The sequence below is a fragment of the Hemitrygon akajei genome, chromosome 9 (assembly GCF_048418815.1).
Source record: "Hemitrygon akajei chromosome 9, sHemAka1.3, whole genome shotgun sequence".
Lineage (NCBI taxonomy): Eukaryota > Metazoa > Chordata > Chondrichthyes > Myliobatiformes > Dasyatidae > Hemitrygon > Hemitrygon akajei.
Window position 1 is genome coordinate 144,302,339 of NC_133132.1, and position 14,192 is coordinate 144,316,530.

General features: G+C 42.9%; 1 protein-coding gene across 2 annotated transcripts in view; it reads left to right on the forward strand.

Annotated features, from left to right (window-relative positions):
* Positions 1-752: 752 nt before the first annotated feature.
* Positions 753-14,192, forward strand: part of fndc4a (fibronectin type III domain containing 4a) — a 212,218-nt gene continuing 198,778 nt past the window's right edge. Inside the window, exon 1 of one of the 2 annotated variants that reach the window (XM_073057187.1) lies at positions 753-1,726. In XM_073057187.1, coding sequence (XP_072913288.1) covers positions 1,651-1,726 — 76 coding nt within the window. In that variant the 5' untranslated portion in view covers positions 753-1,650. The remainder of the gene's footprint in view (positions 1,727-14,192) is intronic. The other variant, XM_073057186.1, reaches the window with a different exon arrangement.

The window sequence follows — 14,192 nt, forward strand, 5'->3', positions numbered from 1 at the left end:
TTTAACGGCCTTCCTGACAGGTTGGTGATAACGCCGATGAATTATACACAGATATAATTCACGTGAAGTAGGCACTGACACCATATTTTTTTCTTACGACTGCTTGCTTAAAGAGGTGCCTGACTACCTATCAGCAACACGTGCAACATATTAATCACACGTTTTCTGGGGGAGTGCCAGTCTGAGAGTGGCTTGCGACAAATTATTTCGTTTAGTTTCCTGGGCAGAATAGGCCCAAGTTGAATTCCTTTACAGATTGCCTCATATGTTGACAGCGCTCACTTCTCCACAGCCACATACCATCTCTCCTCCGGCTGTGGGATTGTACTTCGAAAAATAAGCTTCCATTGTGTAAGACGTTGAGCTATTGCCACAAGCCTGTCGATTTCATTGGAACACATCTAAGTAAGGAGTCGATTCCAGATACTTCCAGCTTGGTTGGATGTTGGCTCGGGGCATGCCAGCGGTTTCGGCGTTCTTTGTGCCTGCGATAGGGGCGGTTGGGGGGAGGGGGTGGGGAGCTTGTTGGTGCCTCGCTGAGACATCATCTGGGACAGCTCACGCTTCCTATCAAAATACCACACCTGACCGCCGGGTCACGTCAGCTTTCCAATCTGATATTGCAATATTTAACAACGGCTGAAGTTTATTGATCTCACTTTTATTTTTAAAAAAGATGTTGCTGCTGATGTGCCTGGTATTGCAGCTCTGAACTGCACCACCAATCTCCCACTCTCTTCCTCTGTTTCGGGCACTAATATACAGATGGCAATACTCCGCTGGAATGTAGCGTTCCTCTATGCTGCAAGAAGTTGTCGAAAGGCGAAGGTTATTTCAGCTTTCCAATATCTGCAGGTTTAGAGAGCTTTCTGGAGACTATTTCACGATTGCTTCTGCGTTGAGGGCGGCATTCCATACAAGTGATGGCAGCAGCAACTGAGCGCCGCGCCGTCATCTCTCTCCCACCAGAGAGGAAAACTTGACAAATGAAGTCCCCGCCGCCTGCGCTCGCACACTCCCTCCCGCGGCCGCTCGGACTGCGGTGTCAGGACCGTGTCCGCGACCGTTCACTGGCCGCAGTGAAGTGAGCCCGTTCCCACGAACCAATCGCTGCCAGCGGCGGGCGGGCTTTCCCGGCGCTTCTCCCTCATTTCACGTCGCGAGGGAAGTTTCAGCTGTCACCGAGGAGCCGCCGGCTTATCTTTATTACCTCTCCGCGCTGGAAAGGGTCGCGTTTATCTCTCCCGTTACAGCAACAAGGCGAGAGATCCCCCGCTGTGTATCCAACTCCCACGTGAATGACTCGCCTTGCGTTGAGCGACCCCCCTGGTCTCTGGACGCCTCCTGAATCCGCCAACCGGCACCATGTCATTTGTCAACGGCGAAACCTGATCAGAGAAGGCTAGTTGCTCTCGCTGTCTCCATTGCTCCCGCTCCTAACCTGGCGAACTTTGCACCGCACCTCGGCTGCTGTGCCCCAGCCCCGGCCCTGAGCTCAGGAATTGAGGACCTCTCACTGGATCCAATGGGAGACAGCGAGAGAATTATTTCCCGTTTCCAGCTCGCTTCCGAGATGTGTTCGTAGACCCGGAGCCAGGATTGTTTCGGAACCGCTGGACAAACCGTGTGTATTCTATTTGGACGTCCGGAATGGCACAGTTCCCTTTGTATTGGAACTCCGCAATGCTGGTGCTGTTTAGCTGCGAATTCCGCCTGGTGACAGCAAGTAAGTAAGCTCTGATGAATTTTATATACAGCATATCTTACCTTTCAGTGGATTTACGTTGTAACTTTAACCCTTCAGCATTCCCCGGGTGAACTCAAGTCAGGTTCAGTGATGGCAGTGGGCAGGTTGGTTGCTGATCCGCTCTAAGGGCTCCCGGCGAGGGTCTGTTCGCCGCTCAGTGACTTGGAACTCGGCTGAACGGCCTTTCCAGTCGGAGCTTCGTGGAAATGAACAAGGGGGGGGGGGGGTAGCACAGGGGGAGAGTGGGGTGTAAAAGGTGGGTGTTGTGGGCGCCAACCAAAGGATGCAGCAACCGGTGTTGGGTAGAATTACCAGCGAGTAAAGCAGCGCGGCAACTAGAGAGAGAAAGGTGGGAACATTTGGCAGGTATATTGATAAGGGGAAAAAGAAGCGAGTGGGGGTTTGCAGCTAGGCTCGAAGGTGAGAGGTGAAACAGGATTAGGAGAAAGCCGGCCATGAGGCAGTGAGGGGTAATATAAAGGAAGAACGCGGAAAGCTAAGTGACGGTAGGGAGAGCGCGCGGGAGGGGTGGGGTGGAATCCAGCATCAGTTGGAAAGTGAGGGAGCAGGAAGACGCCGATGCCGATGAAGGAAGGATAAAAGGAATGTTGAGGAGGGAAGTGCGAGAGGTAACGGGAAGGAGCCAGTCGTTTTGCAAAGTCTGGGAACAAAGCGACCCGCCAAGATCGAGAGTCAAAGGGAGAGGTGGAAAGTGAGCATAGAGAATTAAGGTCAATTTTCACGCTCTCGCCTCGCACAACTTGCCTGGAATATGGTAGAAGAGAGAAATGTGATAAATATTTGATGAGGAACTGCTATGGTGTTCTTTGCTCCCGTTCCAGTCATGGTGTCCAGTGCCATCAGTGTTAACGCTTAGCACAGAAACAGAACCATCGAAGCCTCCGAAGCTGGTAGTTGTGGCTGTCTCTCTGTATCTATACACTCCGCTTACCATCTGGCTAACAACCAAATGAAATACATTTTATTCGATGTCTGTTTAGAAGGGGGTGACGTCTGAATAAAAGTTTAATTTAGAGTAATTGACAATTGTTCGATGAAATATTATTTTCACCTGATGTTTGAAATGACTGTTGCTTCAGCCAAGTGGCTGCGAACTTGGAGTTGCCCATTTAGATGACAAAAGTTATGTATACTGTTTATAAAATAATGAACTAATTTAAATTCTCAGAATAAAATGGGACGTGGTTTCACCTTGTGAATTCCAGATCAGATTCCTGGGAAGAGTAATTTCATTCAGCGAGAGCGTGTCAGCTAAGCCTGTTCATCTCCTACAAAGGCCGGTCAAGTTCATCCCAAGGACGCGAGAGCAGAGTGCCCGTGAAAACACTCTCCCGTCAGTCAGTGTGCACTGACCATAAAAAGGGAGCAAAATGACCACCAGATTGGTCGTGGCGTGACTAGGAATAATGAAAATTGATATTTATACTGAATAGGAGCCCATCCCCAAAATTTTAAGAAAATAAATTTCTGCATAGTATTGACTAATCACAATTTCAAAATTCTCCCGATATGTTGCGGAAAATATTTAAATACAGCATGACAGACAGATGTTAGGAAAATCATTAAACAGTGCAACAACTCACCCGGAGTGCAAATTCAGTATTCATTGGTGTTGTGACTGAGCACATGCAACCTGGGCCTTTATTTTGTACCCACATCATCTTAAAAAAAACAGACACTCCGTGGATAGAGTGCAGCTTCTGCTTTTTCATCTATTATTTTTGTGCATCATAAGACCATAAAATATAGGAACAGAATTAGGCCATTTGGCCCATTGAGTCTGCTCCACCATTTCATCATGGCTGATCCATTATTCCTCTCAGCCCAATCTCCTGCCTTCTCCCTGTATCCCTTCATGCCTTGAGCAATGAAGAATCTGTCAACCTCTGCCTTATATATACATGTAGACTTCATATGACAAAACGGTTGAATCCTGGAATCATTTTTATGACCCTCCTTTGAACCCTTTCCATAACCAGGTTCTACAACTGGCATTTCAATAACATGTTCATCTAACGCTACCAAACCAGTTCCTGATTGTAATTTCGAGTTTGAAAGTTGATTTAATCACCTAGATTTTTTTAATAATCTCATTCACCATAATTTTAGGCAATGATTAGATGAGCCTTCATCTTTGCTGTAGCGCTCTAAGACTATGACATTTGACAGTAACATTTATTCAGACTGAGATTGCTTCAATACGTGGTAATTAATGCAAATTCAAAACAAATGTTTAAATTGAGATGCGCGTTCAGTTCAGCCATAAGGTTCTAACAAATAGACCACTGGCAATGAAATTTAAGCTTCTTCAAGGCATTCAGAATATGTTAACGTGGGAATCGTTGACAAAGCAGGTAGTGGCTACTTTATTTGGTACACCAGTATGCCTGCAAATATATAATCAGCCAATCACATGGCAGCTACTCAATGCATAAAGGCTTGCAGACATGGTCAAGAGGTTCAGTTGTTGTTCAGATCAAACATCAAAATAGGGGACAAATGTGATTTAAGTGACTTTGACCGCGGAATGATTGTTGGTGCCAGGTTTGAGTATCTCAGAGATTGCTGATCTCCTGGGGTTTTGGTCTCTGGAGTTTACAGAGAATGGTAGAAAAACAAAAAAAAAGACAAATCCAGTAAGTGAAAATTCTATGAGTGAAAATACCTTGTTAATGAGAGAGGTCAGATGAAAATGGCCAAGATAGTTCAAACCGACAGGAAGGTGACAGTAACTCAAATGACCACATGTTACAACAGTGGTGTGCAGAAGATCATCTCTGAATTCACAAAACATCAGACTTCAAAGTTGATGGGCTACAGCAGGATAACACCATGAATACACACTCAGTGGTCACTTTATTAGGTACTTTAATAAAGTGGTCATCAAGTGTATATCCTATCTTTAATTTTCCCTGAGACTGACTGAGAGAACCATTTCCTTCGATTATTTCAACTATAAGATGATGAGAGGCATTGATCGTGTGGATAGTCGGAGGCTTTTTCCCAGGGCTGAAATGGCTAACACGAGAGGAAACAGTTTTAAGGTGCTTGTAACTAGGTACAGAGGAGATATCAGGGGCAAGTTTTTTATGCAGAGGGTAGTGAGTGCATGGAATGGGCTGCTGGTGGAGATGGATATGATAGGGTCTTTTAAGAGACTCCTGGATAGGCACATGGAGCTTAGAAAAATAGAGGCTATCGGTAACCCTAGGTAATTTCTAAAGTAAGTACATATTCGGCACAGCATCATGGCCCGAAGGGTCTGTATTATGCTGTAGGTTTTCTATGTGATAAAATAGTCCCACAGATTTATTTGATGCAGAATTTCAAAGTCTGGGTGTCTTTAACTTGGAGGTAACTTCAGGCAGTGGTGTTCACAAATGCTAGTTTTTCAACATCTTGTGGGGAGCTCAGGAATCTGGGAGGCAATGACAGTGACAATTACAATGAACCCACGCCATATGGACTGCCCCTGGTCAGCGATCCACAAGGCAGTCACTGTACACTAATAGTGAAAAGCTTGGATGCTGGGGTGGTGGGTAGGCTTCTTTTCTGGAGAATATCGAGTGTTTGAGCCTTGTGGATTGTGAGAGGCTTTAGGAACAAGTATGGAATAATTCAGTGTGGAATATAAAGCCTGTGACCCGCTCTTATGGCTGCAGCATGTATGTGACAATAAATTAACTGCTGAGTCTCAGAGTACCGATGTTAGGTCTTCTGATAGAAATGTCACTGCGCGTCATTGTTTAGCAAGTGTTTGGCATGAATATTGGTTGCCAATTATCCCTCAAAGCCTGAATATTGACCTACACTTGTTGCAGCAGGAATAAACTGCATTATGTTCCAAGGAATTGCAGATGGATCAGAATACTCTGCAATTGTCAACAAACATCTCCCCTTCTGACATGATGTTGGAGGTTAAGCAGCTGAAGATGCCTACTGATTGAGTCTATTGTGGATCTTACTGCTCCAGTTATTTGATTAATCAATTTACCATCAGTTTCCAACTAGTTGTGGCAACGACCCAGAGCACTGATCTAATCCATTAATACTGTAATTGTTTGCCCAGCGTATGAGTTCATAAAACATGACCTTGTTTGACTATTATGCCCATGTGCTCTTGGCCTGCACTTGGACACTTCTTGTTGAATTAGGGTTAATCCCATGGCAATGTTAATGGTAGACTGATGTTTGCTAAACCATAATGTTATAGATTGTGAGAAGTGCAACTCCAGTGCTGCTAATGGCCTCCAGCACCTCAGGATTGTCCAGATTTGAACCAGGCAGTGTCTGTCTTGTTTGGTAGTATGCTAGCAGCACACAACTTGATGAATGTGATTTCAGTGTGAAAGTGGAACTTTGTCTTCATGGGGACTGTGCAGAGGGTCTGTCCTACAAAACCTACCTACAGATTCATCTGTGATAGGCGTGTTGGCGAGGCAAAGTTAGTTGATTCTCTTGCTGGTTCCGTCACCACTGTATGGAAATCGTGTAATGGCAGCTCTGTATTTGAGGACTCAGCCATCTTGTCCGGTAATGATGTAACAGTGTAGTCACAAATTCCGTTCCCAGGCAGCACTCAGGGACTTCTAACAAGGAAAAGACACTGGCTGTCAATTGAGGGTAGAGGGATGGTATTCGGCAGGAGATTTCCAGACCCAGTTTTGATCTGATACAATAGGACTTTGAGGTCCAGAGGTAATATTGAGGATTTCCAAGCTCTCGCCCCATAGCCTGGTACCACTTCCCTCCCTGTTAACTACATATTACTGTGCTTCAAATTCTGGTCTTGGCTTTCTGCTGACGGGACATCCAAGGGTTGGAGAATTCACGTATATTGACTGCTTGGTACGATGCTGAGAACTACAACTCCAGGCGGTTGATGGACTTCCTCGGGCAGCTCTCCCACCATAGGCGGAAGCCCCGGATGCTCCAGAAGTCAATAGTGGAGGACTGATTAGTTGAACCTTGGTCTTTGCTGTGCCCGGAGCTTGAATCGATATTACCATTGCGGTTTACGCTTATTTGCAGCAGTCTGATACAACTTAGAAATTTGTTGTGCTATTTCAGAGGACAGCTATGAGTAATTTAATAAAATAGTGCATTTATCCAGCTCACTAAACCGGCTGTTCCTAAAAGCGCTGTGTCACGGCCACTCTCGGTTGCGTCCTAGTTTTCTACGTAAACAGTAACCTTCACCGGCTGCGCGGCACGTTTGCAGAGAATTTCTTATGAAAGTACACTTCTTTACTTCTAACGCGAAAGATCTAATCAAACTGGAACTCAACTCCCCAGTTTTGTCATGTTTAATTAAGCAACATACACTCACCCCCCATCATCTCCGCTAATAAAATAGATCAAACTTAGGCACTGTAATTCCAAAATCTTCTTGACACATCTCTGAAATTAGTCAATCTAGATACAGAAAGCAGCCACAATCGAATTTTACAGATATTATAAGGACACAGTCTGTCCCAGGTACGTATCTCTCTAATATAACCACACATAGAGGAAATACTGCGTCAGTAAAATTGTTACTCCAATTTGCAATAACGTGCTCACAAACTGAAGTTATAACAATCACGGTCGTACAAGGAGCCCCAGAATTAATCTACAAAGGGGTTTCTTCAATTTGGGTTGAATTCCTCACCTTGGGCCACATAGTTTAACTGCTCCACTAAACTCTGTCTCCCCCCCCCTGCCCCCCATAATACCGTAATACGGTAAACACCAGAACGAGCCCTAAATAACTTTGTCAGTTAAAGATAGGCTGTAGTGAAACATGAAGTAAATTTAACGCTTACTTCAAGATCCGAAAGCAACAACTCAATTAATTTCATCAACTTTTCCATTAATTTCACTGTACCGAAGTGCTTATTCCTCGCGAGATTGTATTTTCACCCAGCTTTATTGAAGCGGTGACTTCGCGACCATCTTCGGCTAATCGTGTGAGCGCATGGGACGTGTTTCTGCAGCGGTCTGAAATTGACCGTGAGCTAAATTCAGGTCGATACAAGCCAAAAATTAATTGATATTTGTTAATGGAGACACTCTTCTGTAGAGGAACCGCGCAGTTAAAATGATTAGTGACTCCACATGCACGCATACTCCCGCGCGGTGCCTCCTCGTCTTCTTATTCCCACAAAATACTTCCGATCAGAGTGGACCCCGTCTCTCAATTCATTGTTATAATGTGCGTTCAGTCTTTAAAGCGACGACGGGACTTATTTAGCCAATAATAATATTCTGGCCAGTTTAAAAGCAAAACAAAACTGGAAATCCGAAATAGAAACAAAAATATTAGACATTATATATATGTAATACTGATCACTGACCTGAAACGTTGCCGCCCCAACCTGCTGTGTATCGCTGGCATTTTCTGAGGTAAGTGTGCACGGGTGAGAGTTGAAACGTCGGAGATAATTAAATCAAATCGGGAAGAGTTGAAGAAGTTGGAGAGGTTTAGGATTTGGCTGCGGATTGTTGTGAACACACATGCTGGATATTGAAAAAACGCCCCATAGGCTTGGCACACGCACTGGCATCAGCGAAGCCTTGGTCTTCTGAAATGTGAAAGGGGAATCGTGCTTCCGGCCCTGCCGCACCTGGTCCAGAGCAGGTTCTGTGGGTTCAAGTCCTAACGGAGTCATTGAGTACTCCGGGTGATCTGAATGTCACCATGCAACGTTTAGTTAAAAGAAAGCCTGCCGCAACTCGCATGATACACGGCCCGGCTTGTATAATCCGAAACCCGAACGCAATGGCGGTGGCTCGTGTATGACACTTCTTACGAGTGTGAAGCCGCGCTTTAGGTTTCCAAAAGCCATGGACTTCCCAGGATGCTTTATGGGGTGGTTCTGAATTTATGTAAGAAATTTCCACAAGTCCTACGAGCCTAATCAGGCTATTTGGCCCATCGAGTCTGCCCCGTCATTCTATCATGAGCATTTATTCGCCACCAGTGTTAAGGTTGGGGAACATTTGGAAATGTTTAAAAATACTTTAAATTTAAAAAAACAGTATTAGAGATTGAAATACTGTCTCACATCCATTAGCAAGATGAAAGAGAGTGCACATACTGGAATCTAGAATTAAAACAAGGACGTTGGAAGAGCTCAGAGGATCAAGAGAATCTGCGGAGGCGAAAGGAGACTGTAAAGGTCAAAGGTCAAATGCTTATTGATCAAGTCAACTCCTTATATCTAGAAATAAGTGCATATGATCCATCTTACATCAAGAGTGGTGATAAGATGGAGATGGCCCAACCTTTCAAGTTCTAGAAGTGAGCAGAACCTGATTCTAGGACTGAACATCAACCCAACCACGTGGACACCATGGCCGGGAAAGTTCACTAACACCTCTTCATCATCTGAGAGAGTAAGACAGGGTTCATTTCTTCAGTCTTGGTTAGATTTGTCCATCTTTTATCAAGGTGAAAAGATCTACTGCACATCTAAGATACCCCTCCCACTCTCCAACATGGAATTAGTAAAGATTATTCATCTAGGGCAGTTTGCCTCCAATGCTGTCTCTGCAAAGTGCATCTTAATGCATTGTCATTTATAACATTCATATTCTAAGCATTTTAAAATCTAGGTCATATACTAGTCCTGTGAGTTTATCATAAATTATGAAATCATTTGTAAGAAAGGAAATTTTTGTGAAAGTAAGTTGCTCAGAAATACAGAACACTCAGCCAACGTTCTAAACATGGCTTCACTAATGTCCTTACGAGAGAGCTGGTGGAAATCTGAACTATAAACATTGTTTATTAAACAGCTTTGCTTGGAATAAAGTATTAGTAATCACATCAGATGCCTTCCTTTCCAGTTTACAATGCTCTTGGAAGTTTCTTCCAAAACACTTTATGCATTCAGTAAAAGCTCTCTTTATTTATCTTCCCTGCTGCAGTTAACTTTCTAATTTAGTGAAGCATCTTACTATTGAAAGGTTGACAAAAGCAGGGCATTTTTCAGAGTATGGATGAGATGATTGCAAATCTATTAACATACTGGAGTAGTGTTTATCTGAAGAGTCATACACATTAAAATTGATGGCATTTTTACACTGAAATGATTTCACTCCAAAATTAAATTTTCACAGTTCAATTTTATAATGTACAGCTAACCCAAAGCTGGAAAAAAGAATACACCTACAGTTTAGAAGAAATTGGGAATTGTAATGTGAAAATTGAATTGACTTGACAATGTTAGATTGTATATTTTCACTTTGTATTGTTGCTTGCAAAATTTTTTTTAAAGTTGGAACATTCAGATTACTATCTCATTTATGTCAAACTTTATGTCTGTGGTTTACAGATTTAATAGAAGTTATTTGTCCATATCAAATTATTTAAATAGCATCTAACTTGTTAGTTTGTTTAATTAATGTAGAGGCCGTTACGTTTGTGAAGCAAGATAAACAAATGAGATTTAATAGTTGCTCTTTTATCACGACTAGATTCACACAACTTATTTTCTGAATATTAGGTAATTAAAATGCATAACACCTGAAGACCCAATTCAAACATCAGTCTGTTAATGTTCATTGATGTTTGAGGTGGGAATGTCATTGTCAACTCTGGGAAATGCATGGCATAATTCTCTTCATTGGAGGTGTTGATGTGTGTACTGACTAAAAAATTGCAAGCCTTCAAAGTGTGGGTCGTAGCAGCTTGGAAGATGTCCTATCACCAATCTCCCTCTCAAATCACACATCAGTAATTTGAAGATGTGTCACCATCCCTTCATCGTCTTTGCGACTACGCTCTGGAATCAACTTCCCAAAAATGCTGTAGGAACACCCTTAATGCCATCACCTGAAGAGGAGAAATGCCACATTGCAGAGTTGATTAGAGATGCCCATCTATCCAATAGAACCGACTCCTGTAAGTGAATTAAATGCGGTCCAAATCAATCTAGCTCATTATTTACAAAGTTACATGCAGGGTAATTTGTTTCAATATAATTAGCATCATTGGATTGCAAGCCTGTAAACAAATGAGAGAAAAGATTCACACAGTTGAAAGTATGTCCTTTTTGTTATGTTGTAAAATTTTAAATAGATTTCATAATGGTCACTTTGGGTACAGATGGCTAAAATAATCATAAAAGAAGGGTTCAATACATAAAAGAGTATTTACATTGTTTATAAGCTCAATGGGTTGATTTGTAATGGCAAGTAGGGCAGTTGAAGGGTATTTATTCCTTTTCATTGATGTTGCCTGACCTGGATTTGTTCCTCCAGCTTTCTATATGTGTTACTCTGGATTTCCAGCTTTTGCAAAATCTCTTTATGTTGAACAGTGATAATAAATAAAGGATATCAGCAGAAAAATATTTAAATGCGATTTTCCTGCAAAAGAATCTGGCATTTAGTTGTAGGCCTGAGGAAGCCTTTTTATCGCTTTTCAGGCTAGTAACACTCACTAAACTTTTAGACCTAATTTTTTCCCATGATGGGTGCTTCAGGTAGTATGTAAAGCTGAAGCCATTTTTCTTCCTCCATTTACCTCAACAGGGAATTTCAAGCCAATAAAATGCTTTTAAAGGAGGGTGAAGCAAGGGAAAAGATATATTAATATAAGAGAGCGTTAGAAATCTCTGTGTTCCATGTAACTATGTATGTGATATATACAACACTGAACATGCATTGCTTTGATAGAAGACGGAGATTGATGATGTCTGATGCAGACAGTTTCTGGTGTTTGTATTCAAAAACAAAGCATCAGAAATGCTTCAAATGCAATACATAAGATAATGAAATATTTGTGATAAGGATAAGTTAGTGCTGGGTCTCCCTGTTCTCTGTAATTGTCAAGCAATTTGGCTCAGATATGTATTGTGCACACCTGTCTCCATTTTGTGTGGCATCTGCGTTATGACAAGCAAGTACATTAAGATTGAGTTGTGGAAACTGAACAAACAGGTTTCACCCTCACTGTGTTGCACATTGGCTAGCATTGCAAACAGATGAAGACTGCAAGAGCATTCCAGAGAAAAAAAAAGCTTTACTTGTCCCAAATTGGATTATTTAGCTATCTCCAAAGTGTGGTGTTGCATCCAAAAAATATGGGTGCATCCAAAAATATTGCATCCAAGTGCTGTTCCATAAATCTGTGTGTCCCTTGATGCACTAAATGGGCTTTAAGCCACAAGATCGTTACCTACTTGTGAACGATGCTAGTTATACCATAACATCCTTGGCTTCAAAATTTATAGGTTTCAAATTTAAATCCTGAAGTGTGAGACTAAGTCCTTATCTGTCTTTTATAATTAACTGTAAAGGGTCTCATGGTATTTTCTCATAGGCAAATATAGTTCCTCAAGTGATACTAAAATTATTCATTTCATTTGAGGTTGTATGAACATGTTTATGTAACAAAAACATTCCAGGAAGAATCCATTAGATATGAAGCGCTTTGAGATGTTCTTGATGTAATAGCTACCATAAAAATAATTTCTTTCTTTATCATCAAGGCTAGCTATAATGTGAGGAAAATAAAAGGCCCAGGAGATTAAGTAACTTTCAACAGCCTGTTAACAATTCAAAGTACATTTATTATTCATCATTGATGCTGTCCTCACCCACATCTCCTTCATTTCCCGAATATCTATGCTCACCCCATCTTCCCAGCACCATAACAGTGATAGAGTTCCTCTTGTCCTTACCTACCACCCAATGAGACTACATCCAACACATCATTCTCCAGAACTTCCGCCATCTCCAAATGGATCGTACCACCATACTCAACTCCACCTTCCCCCTCTCACAGCTTTCTGTATGGATTGCTCCCTCTATGATTACATTGTCTATCCATTCCTTCCCACTAATCTCCCTCCTGACACTTATCCTTGTAAGTAACCAAAGTGCTAACCTGCTCATTCACCTCCATTCAGGGCCCCAGACAGACCTCGCAGGTGAGCCAACACTTCACCTGCCAATCTGCTGGGGTCATCCCTTGCATCCAGTGCTCTCGATACAGTTTCTTCTACATTAGTGAGACCTCCTCTAAATGACTCGTCATAAGCTGGGGCACTGCTTCGTCGAGCACCTCTACTTCATCCACCAAAAGCAGAACTTGCTTTTAATTCCCATTCCCATTCCGATGTATTAGCGTCGGGCCTCCCCTTGTGCCACAATGAGAACACACTCAGGGTGGAGGAGCAACACCTAATATTCCATCTGAGAAGCCTCCAACTTGATAGCATGAATATCAGTTTCTCCTATTGGTAAAAAAATGTTTCCTGCCCTCTCCCCTCCTCTATTCCTCACTCTGGCCTATTACCTCCCCTGAGTGCCCCTCCTCCTTCCCTTTCTCTTATGGTCTAATCTCCTCTGCTATCAGATTCCTTACTCTCCAGCCTTTTACCTGTCTTACCCACCTGGCTTCGCCTATCACCTTCTAGCTGTCCTCCTTCCCCTCCCCCCACCTTTTTAATTTGAGTTCTTCCCGCTTTCTTTCCAGTCCTGAAGAAGGCTTTCAGCCCAAAACGTGAACAGTTTATTCATTTCCAGAGATGCTGCCTGAACTGCTGAGTTCCTCCAGCGTTTGTGTGTGTTGCTTTATTATGAGAGTGTGTGTACGGTAATCAACCCTGAGGTTCATCATCCCACAGGCAGCCATGAAACAAAGAAACACCGTAATATCCATTCAAAGAAAACATCAAACACCCAATGTGCGATAAAAGAATGAGTCACACAAACAGCAAACTGTGAATGAGTAACACAAAGGATATTCAACATTAAAGTGCAGAGGCCTCAAAAAGGTCTGGGAATGTTCAGTTCAGTTCGCCTTAGCACTGTGTCATTCTTTTACTGCAGACTACAGAGTGAGTCCGCACCGAAGCACCCTGATCAAATTAACACCAAAAACGAGCAAACAAAAACCAAAAATTGTAGTGGTTAGCACAATTCTTTACAGTACAGGTTCAATTCCCGCCACTGCCTGTAAGGAGTTTGTACGTTCTCCCCATGACCATGTGGATTTCCTTCACGTGCTCTGGTTTCCTCCTACAGTCCAAAGATGTACTGGTTGGTAGTTAATTGGCCATTGTAAATTGTCTCGTGATTAGGCTAGGGCTAAATCGGGTGTTGCTGGGCAGCATGTCTCAAAGGGCCGGAATGACCTATTCTGCGCTGTATCTCAATAAAAAATAAAATAAAAATAAATGCATGTAATGTGAGCATCAGAATCCTTTACAAAAGAAAAGTTTTCAGCTGTGAGCCGTGCTGACCAAACCTTGCCCACGACCCACCACCTTCCTCCAGCAGCTGTGAGAGAGAGCGCGAAGGAGAGGGAGTCCTGCCGAAGAGTCTCAGCCCAAAACGTTGACTGTACTTTTCTCCACAGATGCTGCCTGGTCTGCTGAGTTCCTCCAGCAGTTTGTGTGTGTTGCAGGGAGAGGGAGTGAACGGCGCTGAA